The 23,828-nt window shown below is 36.0% G+C and overlaps 6 protein-coding genes across 10 annotated transcripts in view; 3 read left to right on the forward strand and 3 right to left on the reverse strand.

Annotated features, from left to right (window-relative positions):
* Positions 1–325: 325 nt before the first annotated feature.
* Positions 326–1,683, reverse strand: LOC116158907 (ras-like GTP-binding protein Rho1). The gene is made up of 2 exons (XM_031471775.1): positions 1,506–1,683; positions 326–1,387 (listed from the first exon to the last, which is right to left on the reverse strand). The coding sequence occupies exons 1-2, from the start codon at positions 1,543–1,545 to the stop codon at positions 804–806; spliced, it is 624 nt and encodes a 207-aa protein (XP_031327635.1). The 5' UTR covers positions 1,546–1,683; the 3' UTR covers positions 326–803.
* Positions 1,684–4,290: 2,607 nt separating this feature from the next.
* LOC116163806 (tRNA selenocysteine 1-associated protein 1) lies at positions 4,291–6,067 on the forward strand. Of its 2 annotated transcripts, XM_031477944.1 has the most exons (6): positions 4,291–4,354; positions 4,434–4,477; positions 4,527–4,881; positions 4,933–5,204; positions 5,692–5,788; positions 5,842–6,067. In XM_031477944.1, the coding sequence occupies exons 2-6, from the start codon at positions 4,439–4,441 to the stop codon at positions 5,961–5,963; spliced, it is 885 nt and encodes a 294-aa protein (XP_031333804.1). In that variant the 5' UTR covers positions 4,291–4,354; positions 4,434–4,438; the 3' UTR covers positions 5,964–6,067. The 2 variants fall into 2 exon arrangements, with proteins under 2 accessions (XP_031333804.1, XP_031333799.1); XM_031477939.1 differs by having other exon boundaries at positions 4,340–4,477.
* Positions 6,068–6,478: 411 nt separating this feature from the next.
* LOC116163796 (tRNA selenocysteine 1-associated protein 1-like) lies at positions 6,479–12,040 on the forward strand. 2 transcript variants are annotated; one of them, XM_031477927.1, is made up of 5 exons: positions 6,479–6,688; positions 6,741–7,083; positions 7,135–7,379; positions 10,223–10,287; positions 10,685–10,849. In XM_031477927.1, exons 1-5 carry the CDS (start codon positions 6,662–6,664, stop codon positions 10,707–10,709), a joined length of 705 nt encoding a protein of 234 aa, XP_031333787.1. In that variant the 5' UTR covers positions 6,479–6,661; the 3' UTR covers positions 10,710–10,849. The 2 variants fall into 2 exon arrangements, with proteins under 2 accessions (XP_031333787.1, XP_031333776.1); XM_031477916.1 differs by lacking the exon at positions 10,223–10,287 and having other exon boundaries at positions 6,484–6,688; positions 10,685–12,040.
* Positions 12,041–12,757: 717 nt separating this feature from the next.
* LOC116163778 (transcription factor TFIIIB component B'' homolog) lies at positions 12,758–16,303 on the reverse strand. The gene is made up of 4 exons (XM_031477897.1): positions 16,143–16,303; positions 15,336–16,090; positions 15,054–15,289; positions 12,758–13,939 (listed from the first exon to the last, which is right to left on the reverse strand). Exons 2-4 carry the CDS (start codon positions 16,053–16,055, stop codon positions 12,811–12,813), a joined length of 2,085 nt encoding a protein of 694 aa, XP_031333757.1. The 5' UTR covers positions 16,056–16,090; positions 16,143–16,303; the 3' UTR covers positions 12,758–12,810.
* Positions 16,304–17,638: 1,335 nt separating this feature from the next.
* Positions 17,639–19,890, forward strand: LOC116163788 (probable G-protein coupled receptor B0563.6). Its single transcript, XM_031477905.1, has 5 exons — positions 17,639–18,073; positions 18,263–18,433; positions 18,489–18,672; positions 19,055–19,220; positions 19,336–19,890. The coding sequence occupies exons 1-5, from the start codon at positions 17,857–17,859 to the stop codon at positions 19,762–19,764; spliced, it is 1,167 nt and encodes a 388-aa protein (XP_031333765.1). The 5' UTR covers positions 17,639–17,856; the 3' UTR covers positions 19,765–19,890.
* Positions 19,891–21,283: 1,393 nt separating this feature from the next.
* The window catches only part of LOC116179029 (probable beta-hexosaminidase fdl), a 29,236-nt gene continuing 26,691 nt past the window's right edge, over positions 21,284–23,828 (reverse strand). For all 3 annotated transcript variants that reach the window (XM_031498743.1, XM_031498736.1, XM_031498729.1), the window contains exon 3: positions 21,284–23,282. In XM_031498743.1, coding sequence (XP_031354603.1) covers positions 21,530–23,282 — 1,753 coding nt within the window. In that variant the 3' untranslated portion in view covers positions 21,284–21,529. The remainder of the gene's footprint in view (positions 23,283–23,828) is intronic.

Genomic DNA, 23,828 nt, shown 5'->3' on the forward strand with positions numbered 1-23,828 from the left:
ATTGACGTGTTTCCAGCGTCTTTGTTCAGCTTAGATTTGAAGCAACCTTCTCTCTAGATCACTGTTTCTTCCAACTGGCCAGCTTTGGAGTTGAGTGAACGTTACATGGTGATATTGAGAACATGGAATACACATTTTTTTGTTACTTCCATTCACCATAGCCCAGCATCAGCTCTAAGGATAGTAATTCACAGCTATAAGAAAAAGTTTGTTTATTCATCTTTACAATACAATATGGAAAAGTTAAAGCTATGTATATCAATAAGCAACACGAAACAAGACCTTGTACTCGTGTTGGAAGAATTGCCTAAAGAATAAAGATGAACAAAATTAAATGATTATAAATACAATCGAATTCAAATTTTGAAGTGACTGTTATACAACAAACGCACCTCGGCACGATATTCATAATAAAATAATAATACAGTAACATTTGAAAAAAATATATAAACTCTGGTTCAAACCTGAAATTAATGCTGCTTAATCGATACTCCCTACATTGAAAACTGAATGATGTACAATATAATGTAAATTTCTTCGGCAAACAGTAATAGCATCCTCAATGGACATAAAAAAGTTCATCAGCAAATAAAATTTGTGCTTTCCATTGGTTAACGGAAATTAAAAAGATTATATAAAATGAGCTAAAACTTTAATGTGTGAAATAAAGCCCACGAAGAAAACCAACATGAGAACTAAGTATAATTGGGATTCTTTCCTTGGAAGCGAAACCCCCGGTATGGTTAAACACACAACGATCGTAATATAAAGAATACAAGTATGATAAATATATCGCGTTTGGTTTAGAAAAGAACGCAACGTGGCTTCTTCTTCTTTTTAACTTGAAGTGCGGCTCTTGTCGCAGTCTCAAATACTTCACGAACGCCCTCCTTACTTTTTGCGGAGCATTCTAAGTAGGCGAAGGCGTTAATTTTTTCCGCCATCGCTCGTCCCTCTTGGGGTTTGACGGGTTCTTGTTTCATTTTGGCAAGGTCTTTGATGGTATTCGGATCGTTTCGTAAATCTTTCTTGTTACCTACGAGAATAATGGGTACGTTCGGACAAAAGTGCTTAACTTCAGGTGTCCACTTTTCTGGAATATTCTCGAGAGAGTCGGGCGAATCGACTGAAAAGCACATTAGAATTACATCAGTATCAGGATAGGATAACGGTCGCAGTCGGTCGTAATCTTCCTGGCCCGCTGTATCCCAAAGGGCCAACTCGACTTGCTTGCCATCTACTTCAATATCAGCTACATAATTCTCGAAGACGGTTGGGACGTATACTTCAGGAAATTGATCTTTACTAAATACAATGAGAAGACAGGTTTTTCCGCAAGCGCCATCCCCAACAATCACCAACTTCTTGCGGATTGCAGCCATCGCACCTGCCAAAACACAGAAATGCACACCGTCAACGCCTATTGACTAACTAAAGATGGCGGAGACCGTCTCATTTTATTATCAGAGGCGGAGAACCGCTTCGAGTAAAAATAAACAACCCACCTTTTCCCGATTCTTCACCGTCAGATAAACAGCACCACATCCAGTTTACACTTCCAGAATTCTAATTATTTTTCTCCGTTTGTAATTTCCGTATCAATCAGCAATTTCGGTTCATATAAACAAAAGTACAAAAATTACCAAGTCGTTACAGTAAAACCCTTCTTACAAGTTACAATGCGCCGGCGTGAGTCATACTTTTGAAGTGTGGACATTATACCGTACAGTTAGCGCACCGTCCTTATTTTTGCCTTAACATCAATGAGGAGAAGAGAGATAATCGCGGAGAAAAAATACTACGTGACATCACTCTTCTGAGATCCGGGAGTCGTGATTTCACCGTTTGGTAACAGCTGAAGGAATGCAGTTCGGTGGCTCTTGCACCAACATTCTATAATCTATAGGGTGATATTTGCAAAGATCTCAATAATTCAAAATTTAATATTTGGACTATATTTAATGGCGTCAAGCGTCATAGACAATTCTAAATTTAGGTTTGCCTTTTTTGTTTCCTTCTATGTATGTTTGACCTTGATTGAGTACATATACTTTCTATTTTACACTTTATGACTTTACTGTGTAAATTCGCTGCTTACAGGACTCGTTCAGTTTTTTCAGAATGGGGGTTTACAGTGTAGTTGAATTCCGTAGTTCTAATTTAATAAGCGTGTACCTGAAACCATAAAACATTTGTTTGGACAGTAAAAGTTTATTTAAAAATAGAGGCTGATTAGCAAGAAAATAATGAACATGTGCGGTTTTAAAGGTTTATTCAAAACGATATGATTGTGGCGGGCTCTGTGACGTAATAAGCCCGACCAATCAGCTCCTAGAACCATTCAGATAACATAACGACTTGGCAATATTGCAGGAGAATGGCATTTATAACTTGCGTCATCTGTCACAGGCACTTGTCACATTCGTGCTAGATGCAGTTAAACATCCCTCTCAAAACGTCAAATGTGACAAGCGTTCAGACCCTCGCGTAAGGTTGCCAGCTCACTTCTACGCGATTGGCTGTAGGTTTGTGACGTATTTAGTCTGAAGCGTTTCAAATTCGGACTAAAAACACAGCTTTTCAATAATTTTGTTTGGGTTTATTTTACTCGCAAAGAAAAATTGAGGACACACGGGTCTTTTTATTTTTAATGTACTTTGTGGATCAGAAATAAAAAATGAAGGCGGGATGACCCCATTCTTTCCTTTCTTCTATTTTGCCTAGTTCTTCAGATTTTTCTGTTTCTTTGCACTTTTAGGTGCTTTCTGATTCTTCGAATCGGCAGTTTCTTTCTAAGAAGCATCAGATGGATTAGGTTCCTCAATTTTTTAATTCTGCAAGTTCTACAAATTCTTGTTTCTTGAGATGTTTCAGATTCTTTCGATTGCTTCATTTTTTCCACATATTCTTAACATTTTTCAAATTATTTAGGTCTCTCAAATTATTGGGTTCTTGAGGTTCTCCAAAGTCACCCGTAATTTAGAATTCTTTTGATTCTTCCAATTTTTCAAATTCCTCAGCATTATAAAAATGTTGGGATCCCTCAGTTCTTCAAAATTTTTAGATATTATTTTAATTTTTCAGTTCCATAAGATTCTTAGATCCCTTAAGTTTTTCGGACTCGTACCTTTTTGCAGATGTATAAGATTTTTTCCTTTGTTCAATTTTACCAGTGTGTTTGCGTGCTCTCAAAGGTATAAGATCCTGATTTTTAATTTTTTTATCCATAAGAATCTAAGATTCCTTAATTCGAGTTTGATTTACAAGTTTTTAAGATTCTTTTATTGCTTTTGCAAATATATCCCTTTGAATTCTTCTGATTATTAAGATTTTTTGGGATACACAAAATATAAGATTTTTAAGACACCTTGAATTCTTCCAATTTTCTTTATTATGCGATTTTCAGAAATGTAAATTTTCACATTTTTCAGATACTTTGAATTTTTTTGTTACTTTCATCTTTTTGGATCCCTAGTTTTTTTTTAATTCTTCAAATCCTTGTTGAATTTCAGTTTCTTCAAATTCATTTGATGCTTTAGATTTTTCGGATTATTCAAATTCTTCCACGCTAAAGATCTTTCAGACTCTTTTATTTTTTCTGGTTCTCCGAGCGTGTCGAATACTTTATTGATTGTTTATTGCAACTCATTCTCTTATTGGCATTTTTAAAATCCGTCATTATCTCCAGATTCTTCAAATTCTTCGAATTTTAGGACTTTTCAGATTCGTTTAACTTTTCGAATTCTTCCGATTCTGCAAATTTTTTATATTTCAGATTCTTCCGCTTCATTATGGTCCGGTATTATCTTGAATCCTCCCAGCCGTTTAGTTTCAGAGTCTTGGGACTGTTCGAATTTTTCCCATTCGTTCACACGGATCTACAGTTTATTGAGATTCTACGCCCTTTTTTGAATTCTCAGAATGCCCCAATTATTTTATATTAGATTTTAAATTAGGAAGTAATTTAGATCTCGAGATTTCAAAATTGTTATTTATCAATTATTTCGTTGAGAAAATGTCACAAGAATTATAGAAACGGTTTTCCTTATTTATTAGGTACTTTAGAATGGCATAGATGGCATAGAATCCTATCCTTGTTGGAAAAAAATTATTGTGGGTCTGAATAAGCTAGAAAGAAAGTCAATAAGATTCAAATGACGCATGAATGGTATCACCGCTTTTAGTTTTTGTGAATTCTATCTCACTTCACACTCACATAAGCTTATTGGGTTGCTTTCTAGCTTATTATTATTATTGTCAAACCAGCAATCATTTTTTCCATACCTGTATATAAGCTCAATGTATGATTTGATGGTATAATATCCACGTCTTTCTAATTGTTTTGATTTAAAAGGTTTGTGATTCCATATAACCCTAAATATAAAACCTTCAAAGTTTAGCTTAAGTTTCAAGTACTTTTTTTAAAATTTCAGTAAAAATGGCAAGCATGGTGCATTGTCAGTTGTGGATGGGCAGTGTAAGTATAAACACATATTTGTATACGCAGTGTTCACTAATAATTATAGCTGGAACCATATATGACTGAAACATTCATTAGCACAGCATTTAGAAAAATGGGCGAAAATCCACTAAATGTCAAAGTGATGCGAAATAAATTCACAGGCGAACCAGCTGGCTATTGTTTTGTACATTTTGCCACCGACGAAGAAGCAATTGACGCCATGCATAAATTAAATGGTAAACCGATCTCCGGCACAAATCCTGTTGTCAGATTTCGTCTGAACAATGCCAGTAACACAGGCAGAAATTTGGTAGATCGTGAATTTTCAGTGTGGGTTGGAGATCTCAGTCCTGATGTTGATGATTACAACTTGTACAGAATTTTTTCCTCCAAGTATAATACAATAAAGACTGCTAAAGGTATAAATATTAATATTTCGAGAGGAATTGTGTAATTAACCTTATATTTAGTAATTTTAGATAACAGCGGTTTTAGTAAAGGTTACGGATTTGTAAGGTTTGGAAGTGAAGAAGAAATGAAAGATGCGCTTATGAATATGAATGGATTTGTCGGTTTGGGATCAAAGGCACTCAAAATTTGTAACGCCGTTCCAAAGCCCAAAGGTGCCATTACAACAACAGGAAATGGAACAACCCCCACAAATACCCTTTCGACAGCTTCTACTGATTACAGTCAATATTATGATGCAACTTATTGGCAAAATTATGCCAATTGGCAATCGGTAATTTATTTTGAAAGCAATTGAATGTAACATGCCTTCTTGAGGTGCTTAATTAATATCAATAGCAATAGACATTTTTTTAGTGAAGTGTTGAACCGCAAGTACACATTTTTTGTTAAATTTTAAAAAAATGGATACATAGGGAACTACCTCGGGAACTACATAATAAAACATCATTAAAAAATGATGGGAGGTTGAGAAGGTGGGAAATGGGGACGATTTTAATCTCGCATATTTTTTGTGAATTTCAAAAAAGAGACTATCTTTTAGATCCTTAGATAACTATTTTTTTAATTGCACAGAAATAAATGCACCTGATTCAGCGCTTCCCTCAAAGAACTTGTTCATTGGTGTCATCTAGTGATACCTTGACAAAGATTTAAAACATCATAAATAAATAATCTTATTTCCTAGCAAATTGATTAATTCATTTAGGTTTTTTGTCAAAGCTAAATTAAATTATAACTTCAGACTTTTTTTCATCTAGGGCTATTATGATCAAGGAGACGGATCACAGAGTGACGCTTATGCAGACGCAAATGCTCATGGGGAAGGGCGAGAAGAGGACGAACTTGAATTAATTGGTTAGTTATAATTAATCTAAATGTTTCATACATTCTATCTTATTTTGTTATAGAACATTCTTTGCCATTGGATGTAGATAAGGTCAATCGGGAAACAATGGACCAAGACAGTGCTTTATGGGATGCCTTGGAAAGTTCAAAATGGATTCCATGTGACATTGTTGAAACTTATTAGCATTCATAATTTTGTACCTATGTATTGCAGTTTATTATTAATAATTCTCATGAACATTATGTAAAACTGTGCGCTTTCAAATATAGTCACATTGACTCATTTAATTCCAATTATGAAACGATAATGCAAAATCATAACAGTAACAATTGTTTGGCAAGGTTGGTGGCAGAAAAGTAAGGTGTGGTATTTGTCGGATTGAATTGAACAGTTCCTGCTATAAATTTAGTTGATCCTTAATCTCACAAATTACATCCAACAAATTTCATACGAGAGGCATTGTTAACGAAGACACAAGTTGAATCTATACTTGATAGTACAGTATAGGTAGGACCTACCGAAATATGAATCATGTTAGTAAAAGCATGTAAGTACTTACGATAGGCAACTTTACATACTCCGCTTTGTTTGCACTAAATACTGTCATGCTTCACAAACAGGCTATAGATTAAAATTAGACGGAATCATTAATTATACACACTGTATAATCAATTGATGCAATGGCTGTTTTGATGGTACAATATCCACTTCCTTCGAATTGTTTTGTTCTAAAAAAAGCCAAAGGTTTTGGCACAGCTTACTTACTAAGCTGTGGTTTTGGTTTGCTCTGAGGTTTTGTGATTCCAAATAACCTCAAATAAATATAATTCTTCAAAGTTTCATTTAATTTTCAAGTAGTTCTTTAAAAATTTCAGTAAAGTATGGATTGTCAGTTGTGGATGGGCGGTGTAAGTATGACAGGTATTTGTATACACATGGTTCACTAATAATTACTTATAGCTGGAACCATATATGAATGAAACATTCATTAGCACAGCATTTAAAAACACGGGGGCAAATCCAGTAAACGTCAGAGTGATGCCAAATAAATTGACGGGCGAATCCGCTGGATATTCTTTTGTGCAGTTTGCAACCGACAAAGAAGCAATTGACGCCTTGCATAAACTAAATGGTACACCGATCTTCGGCACAAATCCTGTTGTCCGATTTCATCTGAACAATGCCAACAACTTGGTAGATCGGGAATTTTCAGTTTGGGTCGGAGACCTCAGTTCTGATGTCGACAATTACAACTTGTACAAAATTTTTTCCTCCAAATATAACACAGTAAAGGCAGCTAAAGGTATTAATATTAATACTTTGGGAGGAATCTTATAATTTACCTTATGTTTAGTAATTTTAGATAACGGCGGGTTTAGTAAAGGTTACGGATTTGTAACGTTTGGAACCGAGCAAGAAATGAAAGATGCGCTTGTGAATATGGATGGGTTTGTCGGTTTGGGATCAAACACACTTAGAGTTTGTAGTACTATTCCAAAGCCCAAAAGGGCCATTACGACAGGAAATAGAGGAACGGACAAATATACGCCTTCAACTGCTTCCACCGACTACAGTTATGATGAAGCTTATTGGCAATCGGTAATTTAAATTTATTTTGAAAGTAAATCACTGTAACTTGCCTTCTTGGTATAGATGCTTAATTAATGTATCCATATCAAGTTAGCAATAGGTTCCAGTAATACACATTTTTTAGTGAAATGCTGAACCGTACAATTTTTGTTAAATTTCTAAATAATAGATGCCTAGGGAAGGAGACTATGACTACGTTTACACGAAAAACTTACACAGGTTTTAACAATATTGGTTTTGTTAACAACGGTTTCCACTTGCTATTTACACGGACGTAACAGAGTGGTGTTATCAACAACGGTTTCAAGTGTGTGAAGTAAAACTGGTGTTATTAACACCTAACACAAGCGATAACAATTCCATTGGTATTGCCATATTAAAAGAGATGTTAAAGTGTTTACACGTTTTCTAACATAGGTTTTAGTAATGCTACACCTCTGATCCAACAGGTGTAGCTTTACTAAAATCTTTAATAAAATTGGCGTTTACACGCAGGGTTTAATAACAATGGTGTTATTAAAACTTGTGTTATGTGTCCATGTAAATGTAGTTATTACCACTGAATAAGCACTTTACAGTACATAAAACATGAAGTAGGTGTAAGGTGTGTTGCATACATTGTAAAGTGGTTAATTTCCACAAATGTGCAAGGGTATTTGGGTGTGAGCGGTTAATAATGACTATTTTAAACAAGGAACCCTGATATATTTACTGATCCTTTTTCTTTTTTTTTTTGTTTATAACAGTTGAACATTGTTGTCAATGTTTTCTTTGTGGAAGCAAGAGTAATTAGAAATTTGCATTAATTTTTTGAAATGGAATTATTTGGCAACGCTGGATTTTTTTATAGACGTAAAGAAACCTACAAATCAGTAAGTAAGTTTAAATTTGTGATTCACTTTCCCCTACAACAAAGGAGCGATTGAGTCCTGGGCAGCTGTTATGACTTCATCAGTTACTTAACAGGGGAGTTGTACTTCTTTAAAGTGCTTATGCAATGCTATTACTTAATTTCTTAGACAACAATTTTTTTAATTTGACAGAAACAAATGTACCTGATTCAGCGCTTCCCTCAAAAAATGTGTCCATTGGTGTCATCTATTGCTAGTACATCATAAATAAATATCGGTACTTCGTTTAGCTCATGTATAATATTTCCTATTATTATTGAATATTAACACAGTTTACATTTTATCTAGTAATTATATGAAGCAATCAAATTATTGAGAACAGGCACAACAATAATTAACACCCATGTGATATCATTTTTAAGATGCTGAGGTAACTGGCATTCTCTACCTGGTCTTGGTTGTGTCTCAAAATTGCTCTTTTATTAGGTTGCACAACGGGAAGTGCTATTAATTTCTGATAAATGCAGTCACGTTACTACTTCTGTGATTATTGAAATGTTTATTCATTCTCTTAAGTTACTTAATATAGTATTATACATTTTTGATATAATTAAGTTTTATTGTTACATTTTTTGTTTTTGTTGTTAAAAACTAACCATTGAACCATTGAAACCGGACACCTATAAAATTAAAAAATTTTCTACGAAGTTGGAGCGTGGTCACTATGATTGACTCTTATAAAAATTATTCCATTGGCTTCCAGATCACGCAACTCGATTAAAATCACACTTTCCTGCGTGACTCGTTGATTTCATCGTTCATGGTATTCTAATTAAAGGTCTCAAACGAATTGTTTTCTACCAACTTACCCCTTATCAAAATAGGGGTGCGGAGGAGGGGGGCAGAACTGGTATTATCCTTCATAGTACTCTAATGCAAGGTCTCAACAAAAGGAATTCCTTATACTCAAGATCCTCGCCAGTCCGTGTGGTGCAGTTGACTGTGGTACTAAGGGTCCCTGGTTCGAATCCGAGTTCGGGCATGGATATTAAATGTATAGTGGGTGGGGTGGTAGAGCAGCTTGGACGTAAAACCTCGCCCTTCTACTCAAAAATAAAGGCCAAAAAAGAACGGATTGTCAGAGAAGGGCACTCACAAAGGGCGATTCTGACGTCCGGAATTAGTGATATCAAAACTTTAAGAGCGAATATCTCGAAAACGGTTTGTCGGAGGAGAGTACTCCCAAACGCAAAATGAATCGTCTGGACGAGACATATGTATTGGTGACGTCGGAGCGAATATCTTGAAAACGAGGTGTCGGAAGAGGGTACTCATAGTGTCAGTAGAACGTGTGGACGAGACATATGTACCGCTCATGTCAAAACTTCGAGTGCAAATATCAGCGGAACAGTGTTGGATGAGGGTACTTTCAAAGGGCGGAAAGATCGTCTCGGCGAGACACATCTACCGGGGATGCAAATTCTTGGTCGTGAATATCTCAAAAACGTTGGAGCAAGGTATCCACAGAAGGAAAATGCAATATGTCGGAGAATTTCTGTAAGGGCTTGGTCCTTGCATTCTATAACGTAGATTTTCATTGTATGCCAGGCGGCCTTTAAATGTTTATGTATAAAGAGCGCCCTCCCCATTAATCATCTACCATAAGGGTGAACATTGATAAATGTAGCATGCTACTACCTTACAACCCAACCATTTACTCAGCTATTTCGGTTTAAAAAATGCGCTTTATCTGCACAAGAGTTGTACACAATTTACTTATACTTGTTATCGTCACCACTATATTTTCTATTATTATTGAATATTAACACATTTCACGTTTTACTTATTTAGTAATTATATATAGCAAATTCATATTTTACAATTAATAAAAATTATAATATATTATGACTTGATTTTTAAAATTATAACATCATGACATCAGACAAAGGTAAATTAAATTGTAACTTCAGACTTGTGCAAAGTGTATTTTTTTCTATCTAGGGTTATTGCGATCACGGAGACGAATCACAGACGCTTATGCAAGATGCAAATGCTCATGGGAAAAGGTGAGAACGAACTTGAATTAATTGGTTAGTTATAATTAATCTCAATGTTCCATAGAAAATGTATTTTGTAATTGGTCGATATTAATATAGAAAGTGCCCTAAAGAGTAAAATAATTTAAATTTCAATGATTACTTTAGTGGAAGTTCTTTTGTTATTAACACAAAATTAATGATATAGAGAAAATCCAAACTACTAACTATTATCAGGCTCCATTTTATTTACCCCCCTCAATTAGTTTAAATGCAAACAAAATATCATTTAGGAAGATTGAATGTGTTATAAGCTTTAAATATTGTTCTGTAGTGTTAGCTCATCAGTTCGTACTTAAAAACAGAAAGACGTGTTAATTATTGTAGCTACATGTTTTCAAAGTTTAGCTTGATTTTTTTATTTCAGAGTAAGAGAAACAAATCAGAGATAGACGACAGTGAAGAAGAAATTCCTGAAATGTTCATTGACGAAGGACCTCTCGTGATTAATAAAAATCAAGACAAACGAAGAAGAATAGAAATTGAAAGAAATAAGATGTTAAAGGCGTACGACTTACGGACGTCTTCAGTCGAATCTCCTCCCATGGATGATGAGAGTAGCGCATTTGGACAGTTTATTGCAAATAAATTGCGCACCTATTCTGTTAAAACACGGTCCATTGTGCAACATGAAATAAGTAATGTGCTGTTTCAAGCGGACAATGGAGATTATGATTTTAGGCGCAATTTTAATATTGATTACCCATAAGGTACTTGTGCCCTTAGGTTAAGCACTAATTTTTAACATGCGTACATTTCAGTCTTCTGGAATGAATTTACTTATATAGAAACGTAAAATACAGCAACATTGGTATTTGTTCTTGACAGGTTTTCGGTGTAAAGGGGATGGTTTGTCTGAAATACTAAGTTTAAGTGCAAAGTTAAATAGCAGTATACACGTTTTTTTTTTTGGGAACTTTAGTTACACGTTTCTGGGAAAGTGAAATAGGTAGGTTTTTGCAAATTTGTACTTTGCAGTTACTCTGAAGGCTGAATCGATGTAAAATCCAATTCCAAAATCGTGGCACACCGGAAGTAGCTAGTAACTTTGTTATTTTAAACACTCTGTTTAATTGCATTTTTGGATTCTATGTGAAATTTCAGTTTTTTTGATACCCACATATCGATGTCTGTAATGTATGGTTTTTAAGTTTTGAAATATTTTACACCCATTTGGCCAGAGTAACTCCTAAGTGCAAATTTTCAAAAACCTACCTATTTCACTTTCCCAGAAACGTTTAACTAAAGCTACCAAAAAAAACACCCTGTATTGATATTGTGTTCGTTGGCTCAATTAGCAACTTGAATTTCATGATGGGCAAAAATTACAAAGCAGTGTGGTCATAAAAGGTGCGCAAATCTAGTTACATTAAGTATTAACTGTTATGAAAAGAGAAAATGGCATAAAAGGGCTTTATTAAAAGAACTCCAAAATTCTGATTCTCTATAATTCAAAAATATTTCATTCATGTGCTGTTTCGCTTGTACCTTATCCAGGAAATATGCTAAAATGTTTTCTTCTGTTCCTGGCACGGAATTCTTTGATTGCTGCGACGACGGTGTTAGACTACACTTTTTAATTTACAAACTTATATCTTGAAGTTATATAGCTATTACTGAAAATTAAAGTGCATGTAAAAAATAGATGTAATTTTTGTATGTCATTGTGTTATTTCTATTTCTTTGAATGCTCCTGTTGTATAATATAAATGTTATTATCGGAGTTGCTTCTTCTCTGTTTAAACCTAACAGATGGCGTCCTGGAGTGCGTTGGTTATGGTTTTGCCATACGTATTGCGAATGGATGGGTTGTCCATGGTCCAGTTTGTTGTTTTGCTCGTTTGGCGTCCGTCCACGTTTGAGGATGCCGTGTGCATGTGTGTCTTATCAAATGAGACAAAAAGAAACTAGTATCTTGTAGATGGAAAGAAGTGGCCATAATAATGTGTTATTTATTTTGAAATATCTTAAATAACTACGAAAAAATTTCGATTTTTTCAGGATGTCTCCGAAAGTAGGATTTTTTTCAGTTTCAGAACGACATTTTGTAAAGCATCAAAATACGCAACTTACAAATACTTCTTTCAAATGCAATAGTAAGAAAATGGTCATTTCATTAAAATTTTTGGTCATTCAAATTTTTGGACTTCACTTTTTTTTAAGTACACTAAAAGAAAGCCCTATTCTTTCTTTGCGCACTGGTAAAAATGGGTTGCATAAATACAGTCTGCATCCGCCATTTTTTAAAGTCGTAATAACTTAATAAGCTAAATTGTAGATATCGACTAATGGATATTAAAAGAACTGAAATTTCTTAAAAAATCAAAAATGCAATAAAAAATATAGGTTGCCATTTAAAATAACGAAGTTTGACAACACTTAAAGCAATGTAATAACTTATCCTCTTATCAGTTTATATTGGTTCATATAAATAATAAAATAAATATTAAAAAAATTTATTTAACAAGTTTCTAATTTATACAGATTTTACCACTACTCAGTCGGTTTCTCTTGTTCTTCATTTGTAGTTACATTAGCCACATCATCATGACAGATGGTGTAATTGTGTTCCAAAATTTGTTCGCAACTACCTTCATTTTTCTTGGAAGTAAAATTTCTGGCAAAGGTATTGATTACGTCGGATGGGAAATCGATAGGTACTTGAGTGTGTTCCGGGGTAACCATGAATACTTTAAACGTTGTTTCTCCCCTCGGAGTTGGTGTGCATGTGATCATGACAGCGCCGGGCTCCAAGTCTTTCGATTGCTCTGTTACACGCTTGGCGGGTGCTTCGACAGATTTTTGTGGCACACTCCTCTTTTTGTTAGGTATTCGGCCATATCTAGTCTGTTTTAAAATATTCGATACGGTTACTTCACAGGACGAGTCACTAGAACCGTTTTCGTCATCACTATTTGAATTATTCCAGACAGACGCTATTCCCTTTTCAAGTTTGCTGTAAATATCCCCCTTGGGCTTTTCTACCTTTCGTTTACGACCTGGCTGTTCTTTACGTTTGGGACGAGCACGAGAATAAGAAAGGACGTTATTTTTGTTTTCTTGCTGTAATTGTTTCACGCGTTTTTGTTTTTGATCTTCCTCCACCTCCCTTATCTTCTGTTTTAGCAGGGCTTCCTCTTTCAGCTCCTTAATGTTGAACCTTAACGGCTGCGAGAGCGCTTTGTCAATTAAAGTGTGATTGATTCTGTCCTCCTTTTTAAATTTCATTTTTAACTCGCGTCTTGTACGTCCAGGAAACAGCTGCAACATAAGCGAGAAATCCGTCCCTAATGTGTGTAACGCCTTGTAGAAAAACAAAGTTTCTTCATTACTCCAATCTTTCGAACGTCGTACTTTCTTGTACACCCCGTACCCAGTGTCAAAGTCACCGTTGACAAGTTCAGAATTCTTTAAATTTTCACGATCCTTTTTAGTTTGTTTATTTTCAACAATTAAGCTTTTTTCGTCGATAATAATTTCCCCATTTTTGCCTATTTTAATTTGAGGGACGGGAACGCTATTATTATCATCATCACTTTCAACATTCTTGTTGGGTGAATCACAATTGGTAGGGCTATCTACTCTCTCCTCTTCCCTCCTATCGGATTGTTCGCTATTTTTGCTGCAATACAGAAACTAAAGATGCCATAAAGTGCAAACATTAAGGGGGGGTGTCTCACACAGGGATTGAGAAATAATGGGAAATTTTGGAAGGGCGAGAAATTTTTTGGAAATTTTGGTTTTGCCATAGATAAGTTGGTACATCGTTTTCTTCATGTCCGTCATTTATTGCAGAGTTACGAGGACGGCGCCATGATGTAGCGACTTGCTGAGGAAATGTAAATAATGTGAAAAAACGTATATTCAACCTGACAGGTCAGTACTCTTGGAATTTTTGGTACGGCATGGTCACAGGGATGTATCAAGTTGTAATGCTTTTTGTTAGGTTTGCTTCCTAGCTAGGGTGTGAGGAGTGGGGACGAGATGACTCGAGTGACGTCTCTGGGTCCCTCTCCTCCAAACTCAAGATACAGCTGGTACATGCTGCTTTACCTTCATTTTTGGATCATTTCTGATTGTTGGGTAGGAAATTTGAAAATATTTTTACATCGACAAGGTAAATAAAAAATTTTTGCTGTGACTAGCACAGATACCACCCAGGCATGCGCGATTCTGCCCTTTTATGTCTAAGAATATGTGTATCAAATTTGGTTCCAATCATAATGGTAAAAGAATGAAACTAACGATCTTTAGGACTGCAACACAGCGCATTAATGTGAGCTGTAGTCTGAATTTTATTTGTTTGTACACATAACACAATACAGAAGCGAGCAACAACCAAATTGGGTTCTGTTACACTATGGCACCCTCGATCCTTTGCTACCGACAATTAAGGAATCATTCAGACTGGGTAAAGATAGCCAAAAAGATCAAAGTTAGCTTACCTACTTAATTTTCTTTTTTTCATCGTTATTTCTAGACCAGATCTGAGAGTAATAATTCGGACCTTTCATGTTTGAGTTTCTTACATAAATATAAATGTACTACAAATTTCAACAGATGATAAAGGGGGCGGAGTTATCCTTTGGAAAATAGCTTTTGCATGAGCAGTCCGACAATGGCAGGGGAATACGCAAAATGCCTATTTCAAAAACCTTAGGAAATGTTCAGAAATAAAGGACAAGGAGGTAGACATTTCAGGGATGTAAAACACCCCTCGACAAAAAAAAACTTACGTCATTGGTTTTGTGGCAGGATTATAAAATATTAAGTCGTACATTGTTAACTTTTGCTTTTCAGGAGCTTGGTTGCGAAACTTAGTCTGGAAATTACGTTTGGCTTCTGCCATTTTGCTAGATTGTTCGCTACGTTTGCCTTTCTTCTGTACACTAGAACTCGACTCTTTTTGCTGCCCAGCATCCGGTGCATTCTTGGCGGCTGGCTCGCACGTGCCCGATGCGGTGGAGCAAATCTAAAACAGTTCTCAAGTTTAATAGTAAATGCAAATGTGAACTTACAGAATCTGTCTTGACTCTCTTGTATGTTTTTCGTGTATCGTCTTCTGATTCGCTAGCGCTGCCATGAATGGTTGTACTAATTCTTCGCTGATTCAAGCGCGGTACAGCTTTAATCCGTGACCGATTCAGTATCTTTGTAGGACTTTGTGGTTCGGGTATATTTTCAGAATCTGAAATTGGATTGCTTGTGCTCGGTGGTATATGTATCTCCGATTGTGGATTGCTGACAATTTCACAATCATTGCCGGCATTTACGGGGCATTCATTAGGAACCAGGTCAATTTTAGTTACTTTTGGTTTTAGTTTCTGGGATAACGATTTGAGATTAATTTTGGGTTTTATAAATGTACGCCTTTGAGAAATGCTACTATTTGTAGTACTTGGGAGATTCTGCACATCGACCTCGTCTCTACCACTTGATGCTACAGCATCCGATGTCACACTTCCTTCCTTTGGAACAATTGGATCAGCAGCACTCTCAGTACATTCATTCTTATTATTTGAAAGATCAGCAACATTATCCGTTTCTTGAACAGTGCTAGTAGGAGTGTCCTTGTGTTCTACATTCAAACTAGCGACTTTGGCGTTACCTTTAGTGCCCGATTCTGTGTCTGGTAAACACTCCTTGTTTTCGGTATCAACTTCTTTCACTTTATCTTCTACCTTTCGTCTCTGAGGAATGTTTGCAATACCCTTTATCCTATTCCTTCTGGTTGCCATACCGTTAAGTAAAGTTCGTCTTATGCAATTACAATCTACACATATTGAGAGTCAAAAGAGGTTATCATCAAAGAAAGTTAACCTTACCATTATCAAAGTTACCTAAATACTTTGTCGTGTCTAAAACATTGAAAATCTACCGCCTTTCTTATACTAACGCGCTTACATGACACAATAATTACATCCATGTAGAAATATGAAACCAAGAAAACTTGAAAACTAATCTTATCAACAAGCGTGCCAACTAACAACCACTGAAAACGAAATATCTCTAGATTGTCATTGGCGTAGAGAAGATTTTTATACCTTGTTCTATAGCTTTTTAACTCTAAAATCACAATTTAAGTAGGCAACACACAATACCAGATCATCCACATGGAATTTGTCAGAAATTATTTTCTATTTTTAGGGGTTTTATTTATTATACCATCAATGATTATACATATATACATGACGTTCCAACTCTTTATGGTTTTCAGGAGTGGTCTCTTGTACCGCGGCCTTAAGACTGAGTTTGAATTTTAATCTCACTCCCTTAGGAATTTGATAGGATGTCAATATGTAGAAGCAATCTAGATTCCTCCTGGGAGCAGCATCTTGTTCTGGTAGCATCTCGCGTACATATTCATTTCCAAAAGAAACCAGTGCCTCGATCTGTTATATGCCTCACACAGGGTCCTTATGATGGGTATGTGCTAAGTATAGATTTACTCTAACGCCGATATTGTAAAGGTGTCAGTTTATTCGATAGTGACCCTTTAGAGACCTATCAAAAGGCGTAGGTACATCATTCTTCAGTATAATAGAGGTCTATAGTTTTATGGACGGATAGAACACCATGTCCTGTCCTTCATATCTGGATGGAATATTGAGCTCGTGTAATAACGATACTACCTACGCTAATTAAAAGGGGATTTTGATTTTATTATTCGGAATACACGAGCACAAATAGAATTCAGAAAGGCACTTGAAAATCTCAAGTCAAATCTAATAGCGCCCTTGGCATCACGCCTCTCTGTACAGTTGATACCTATAGGTATATATGCCTCAAACAGAGATGCTCTGCCGTTTTTTTAAGATTCGCTTTAGGGGTTATTATTTAATTCTGTAACTATATAAACAGTCCTACCTAACCAATTACTTTTAACTTTTATTATTACATATTACCTATTATTACTTATTCTAATTATTATTATTAGTGAGCTCTGTGTAATGCGACTCCTAAGGCCTTGACTCTTCTCCTCCATAAAGATAGGCGTTTCGTAAAGGAAAAGCCGTTTTTGCTCCCATGGTATTCCAAATTCTTCTGGTAAATGGTATAGGTAAATGATGACTTTGATGCATTTACCGACGGTCCCTCTCACACACGATCCTTATTTAATCAATGAATTTCAGAGCGATTTGCATTCTATTCTTTTTATATACCTAATCTTATGGCGCAAATAGATTTGAGCAGAACAAGGGCTAATTAACATTGTCACAAAAAACCTCCAATTGAGATTTGGCATTGCAATTATTTGTGTCATTAGGTTTTGTTATCTCTTGTCGTAGATACATTAACAAATACATCTACTGATATTAGCATTTTGATTAGTTTGGAACGTCGATACATGGAGTACTCATCCATGCCATGCGATAACAATGAAATGCACTTATACGTACTTTTATTTATTCTATACCTACTATTTTTTTTCTGCCTAATCTGTACAAGATATTGCAATTAGTGCACAATATTTTTGAATGGTTTATCAAATATAATCCGTTTTGCTTTCATAAAATCAAATCCCTATTAGTTTCCCTAATGTATCCAGTACAACTGCGCGAAATGGAGCGAACTTCTCGAAATATAAGGTACATCGACAATGGAAATGTTCTTTCCGTTTTACCCGCGTTTTCAAACTTCGTGTACTCTGCATTAATACCGACTATTTGCGCGTTTGGAATAATAGGAAATTTAATATGCTTAGTAGTTCTCAGTAAAATGCAAAAACGTTGCTCTTTCTATGTCTATTTAAGCGGTAAGTCCTATTGATATTTACAAAAAGTGTTTGCAAAGAATCAGCGGTGATCGTAAAACGTAACCATTTGCAAACTCTTGCCTTTCATCGCGACCCCTTCATTCGAAAATGATCAAGATTTCTTCATTAACAAATGATGAAGAGTGGTTTGGAGAGACAACCCCATTACAAGAATAATTTTGCTTACAGTGGTCGCCACAGCAAATTTTTTGACATGCATAGTTCTATTTGTATCTGGACTATCCAGAGGTCTGTTATCCAATCATGGTAACTGGGAAACTTTGGATTCTCTAATATTTCTCCCCATTGGTGAATGTTTGAACTGTATCAGCGCCTGCGCTACCGTGTTTGTTACAATCGGTAGGTAAAGAGAAGACTGCCATCAAAACATTTCAAGTTTGCTGAATATTTTTAGACCGATTGATTTATTTAAAGAAACCAACACAGACATTCAAACCAAAGTTTTGTAAGCGCGGAGTTGCTGGACGAATTATGCTTTTTATCGCATGTGGTTCAGCAGTATATGTTTTGCCATATTGTTTTGTATACAAGTTAGGCGAGAATTGGACGGTGGAAAAAACTCCGTTTTATGATTCAATGTAAGTATTTTTTAAACGGCCAAGAAAAATAGCTTGATTGTGCTGATGCAGGCATCTACTATACTAAAAATAAATACAGTCGCAGGTAACAGCCCACTGCAAAACTTTCGCATGGGATCGATAGAGATGACAATATAATAGCATAATTTCTGTACACCTCACAGGTGACCAGTTTTGCGATGATTAACGTGACTGTTTTTATACTAGAAGAGCAATATATAGTACTGTCACAGTGTCATCACTCAAAAATTGTGTTTTTTTACTACTTGGCGTATGACTAAAACAAAGTTCAGCTAACTTTATGTCTAATTTAAAGAAATAATGGAATGTATTAAATAAATATTTGCATGAGGGCGAATTTTTTATTAGTTTGTTTTCTCAGATATTTTACAATATACAACTGGCTCGATGTTTGTCTACTTGCTGTAGTACCAGCAATTGTGCTGTCAATAGGAAATACAATGTTGTTCCTTTCAATAAGAAATGCTTGTCAAATACTGAAAGACTGTCAAAGTAAGGTGTGTAATGGAAAAATACGCGTAATAGTCGTAAGTATTACAAGACCTTCGTTGTTTTCATTGCTCTTTAAAATGTTTGGTCAGCTCAATAAAAAAAATCATGTTCAATTTCAGATTAAGTGGTAGAATAATGATATAATTTTAGGACCAAACCAAAATAACAATAACACTGGTAGCAATAGTGTTCGTGCATTTAATTGGAGAAGTACCCGCCCATTTCACACGACGAATAACTTCGGCAAATATACTTTTTGGTGGAGATGACAAGCAAGCTGAAGATTCTGTGATAATGGAATATTTTCGTGTTGCAACGACCCTTCTCAACGCACTTCATTTGGCAATGAAATTTATATTATACGCTAACTTTTGCCCTCCGTTTTGTAAAGCCCTCAAGAATTGTGTATGCCTTAAAAAACATCGAAAATTCAATAGAACGACTGTTAAGTTATATTTAATTGAAATTAATTTTTTAGCTACCCTCGAAAAATGCGCTAAAGAATGTAGTCAAATTAAAATATTTGATAGTTTGGTTGGCAAAAGTAGTGCCTTGAGAGTTCAAAATATATTGTGCTGAACTATTACAATTTATTGGGTATAGTGTGTGAGGAAATTCGCCTTTTTGTACATTGTAATAATCACATATACCTACAATAAGCACATATTCTATGTTTAATTCCATCATTAATAAACAATTAATACAACAGTCATTTAGATATAGGAAAAAACAATCCTCTTAGTGTATATACTTACCTAATAAACAAAAAGGCTAAAGCAATATCATTTTAGCCGTCGTATGTTATTACCAAATATCCCCGTCTTCATCTTGTATTATAGGAGATACCTATCCTGCACTATACCTACCCTACCCTTCTACGCAGGACGGACAGCAACCGCATTTCGAGAGACGATTTTCCTGCTTTTTCAGCCGTCAAGCGGCACCTCAAGACACGAGTGTTGGATCAATGAGAGTGCCTATCAAAGGACTTCATCTCTAATATCTAAGCATGGCCCCACCAGTCAAGTAATTTATGTTTAACTTAGCATATATTTTAAGTTTATAACAAAGTTCGCCAGGATGGTTTTCGAAGAACGCAAATTATATCTAGAGCAAGACATTTACGCCACCAGACCACTGCCGTACCGCTAAAGAAGATTTTGGCAGCATTTTCAAGAAGAGAAACGACGGAACGTCACCAGCGGATTCTGTAACCGTTCCGTGCGTGGTATAATTTTATACTCGCGCCTGGACATATTTAAGTATCGCAGTTCCCTTTATGTGTAGCGCATTTTCTAACGAAGTTGGGCGCGCTATTGCCGTCCGGGGCCTAAACTATTACAGTTTTCAATATATTTAGTTCGTTCTTTATTTTGAATTCGGTAGTTTATATACTTCTGGCACCTGAGCCAAATTATGACGATTAATGTGCGCATGCGCAGAATGCCAACTTTCATATTTATGGGGATATTTCTTTGAAATTTTACCCAAAGATGCTTTTAGTAAAAGCAAACGTATCGTATATTGTAAACATTAGATTAATGTGCGCTTGCGCAATATCATCTGTCTTATTTATAGAGATATCTTTTTGAAATTTTCATCACAGATGCTTCTGTTAAAGGCAAGCGTATCTCATATTGTAAACAGTGCGTATTCGCAGTCTATGTGCATTCTACCTGCGTATAGTGCAAACTTCCTTATTTATGAAGATATTTCCTTGGAATTTTAGCAATAGATGCTTCTAGTAAAGAAAAACATATCACATGTAGGTACTACATATCGAAAACTACAAATGTGATTACTGATTAGCAAAGGCAAACACATCGCACATTATAAAAACCCAATGCGCGCATGCGCAGACTGCAAAATGCCAACCTTTTTACTTATGAGATATTTCTTTGAGTAGTAAACCTAGTAAAAAAAAAACATAAAACATTCACAATCTCTGTAACAATGTTAATAAAGAAGTCATTAAATTGTTCTGTGGTAGCATTATGTATCCCATCAGATTTGTAATGGCCGTGAAAATTATTTCGACAACTGTTTACATTTTTCAGCATGTAACATATTTACATTGGGTAAATAAAAATGGTTTTCAACATCATAATAGGTATATATTTACAAAACTGTGTAAGTACAAAATATGTACAAGTAGGTAAATTTGGTTCAATGGTAAAAACATTTAATTAATTAAAAAGGTGCGAACCAAACCGGCTGATTTGAACACCACGTAACAGTATAAAATCTACGAAGAGTCTCACTATCCAATCTATGGGACTAGAATGACCAGATTATAGTAAAATAGATTATATATAAACGCAATTTCTAATAAGTTACACATTGGTCAAAGACACATGCCCGGATTTTGTGTACACCACTGAGGCCATATTGCTTCAGCAATTAGTCCACGCTCTACTAACCTATCTCTTTGCGTACTTAAACGCGTATATACATTTTCATCTAACGCGAATCCGTTAATTTGGTTTGTGACAGGATCCGTCCAAACTCTTTCGGCAAATGCCGCCGCGCGAGGCCATAAACGGCCGTCAAGCGAATCGCTGTCTACCTGCTCACTCCACAGACATGCTTCTCCCCCTAGTATCTTCTCCTTACTCACAGAAATACTTTCCCAAGGTCTGTGAGAATATATGGACTGCCAAGTGCGATACGGGTCGCAAGCTGCTTCTCCCGTTTCTCGCCAACGGCCAAACCCGCAGTCCAAATACCAGGCATCAACGTGAGAAATAATTAAACGGTAGCCCTCCTGTAACAAATCGGTCGTTTGTCCCCACTGAAATGGTCCCCACGCTTGTATAATAATATTATGCTTGTTTAAATATTTAGAAGTGTATGGTTTCTTGGAGAGATTACTAGACCACATTACTACATATTTCGGTAATCTGCCACCATTTGCGTTTTTCAACCTTTCTAAAGCTTTTAGTGTGAAAACGCCCCACAGGTCGTGTAAATCTGTATAATTTGTTTTGGGATTGTTCCATTTCACCTCGCGGCCCCAACATTCCAAATTCACCTCGTCCCCTCCCAAATGAAAGATCTCGGTCTCCTCACTCAAATCTAAAATGTCTTTGTAAAGTTTTTCTAATACATTGTACATGTTTGGGTTCGTAGGATTTAGTTGACCGCATGGCGGTTCGCCACAATACGCGCTCCACGGTTGTTGATTCACGCAAACCGCCAAATCGCCCAAACTTTCCGTTGGTCCCCAATTCCATCCATTTCCAGCATGTGCGGGCGTATCTATTTCTATAACAACCCTTATCCCTCGGACTCGCGCGTAATCCACGACATCCTTGATATCTTCGGGATGATAAACCATGTCGCTACTGTACGCACCAAACTTGCTCATTTTGGGTACCCGCGGAGACGCAAATGGAAAGCTTTGAGAATCCGTGATGTGCCAGTGGAACACGTTCAGTTTGTTTGCAGCCATTCCCGTCAGCACTCGCTTAATACTTTCGATTGGAATAAAATTTCTGGCAGTATCCACCATTATTCCCCTGTAGGGAAAGGCGGGAGAATCACTAATACTTGCGATTTTTAATACCTTCAATACACCGCCGTGCGCAAATTCGTCCCACCAAATCAATTGCGATAAGGTCTCTAACGCGTGCCTCGCGCCAAAAAACGTACTAGCTTTTATACTGGCCACAAGATCAGTGTCGATAGTTTTTAACGTCAAACTGTAACTTTCATTCGTTCCGATCTGTAATTTCGTTATATCCGAATTTATCACATTTACGTATACCCTAAATTTGTTAATATCACTATGTTTAAAATCACCATTTTTATTTCGCGTTAATTTTTCTACATTACCTACGAAGCTCGCGAACGCTTTGTCTAAAAGGTCTTTTACAGGTCCCACTAGTACAGTTTCTAGATGTATTTGGTCCAAACTAAAAATTAGACCTCGAGAACCTAAGGTCACCGGCCCAGTGGGACTAGGCCATAGTTGCATATTTCCGCACAGCATGTTGCAAGTAGTCAGAGAGACCGATTGGCCGTCTTCTGGTGTTTTCGCATGCCGTTGGCATTTGTCAGCTTGACACTTCCACGTCCACACGCCGTCCTGCGGAGATCTGCAACAAAAGTAATCTTAAGAAAAAATATGGCCAAAATGACTGCAACTTTGGAACATGAAATAAATCTTGATAGGTCTGTGCACTCTAAATCGATCGTTTAATTAGAAAATAAAGCATTAACTCGTTCGTATATTTTATTTTAGACCCCCTACTTAGCCTACTTAGTAGGTAGGTATTTAGAAAGGCAACTGTTAAAATGTGCGAGCAAACACTCACTCAAACCACGTCCTGCAAAATCATATAATTAAAGGTTTCCTATTCGTACCTAAGTGAACGGAGCAGTTGCAATTTATGAATCTATAAAGATTGAAATTATTAATCATTCCCCGCGAGGGCACCAATCGATTTGGTCGTAAGCGCAAAATAATTACACCCCACCCCTTTGATTCCAACATATATCAATATGTCAAGAGTTAAGGAACTCTGCAATCAAATCAATCCTAACCAATTAAGTTCCAAACAAAATAATTTGCTGTATTAAGTACATTTTATAGGATCAATGAACACACGAACAAAGATTTCGGTGACATTGGATTTTGTATT

Source organism: Photinus pyralis, unplaced genomic scaffold (assembly GCF_008802855.1).
Source record: "Photinus pyralis isolate 1611_PpyrPB1 unplaced genomic scaffold, Ppyr1.3 Ppyr1.4_LG1, whole genome shotgun sequence".
Lineage (NCBI taxonomy): Eukaryota > Metazoa > Arthropoda > Insecta > Coleoptera > Lampyridae > Photinus > Photinus pyralis.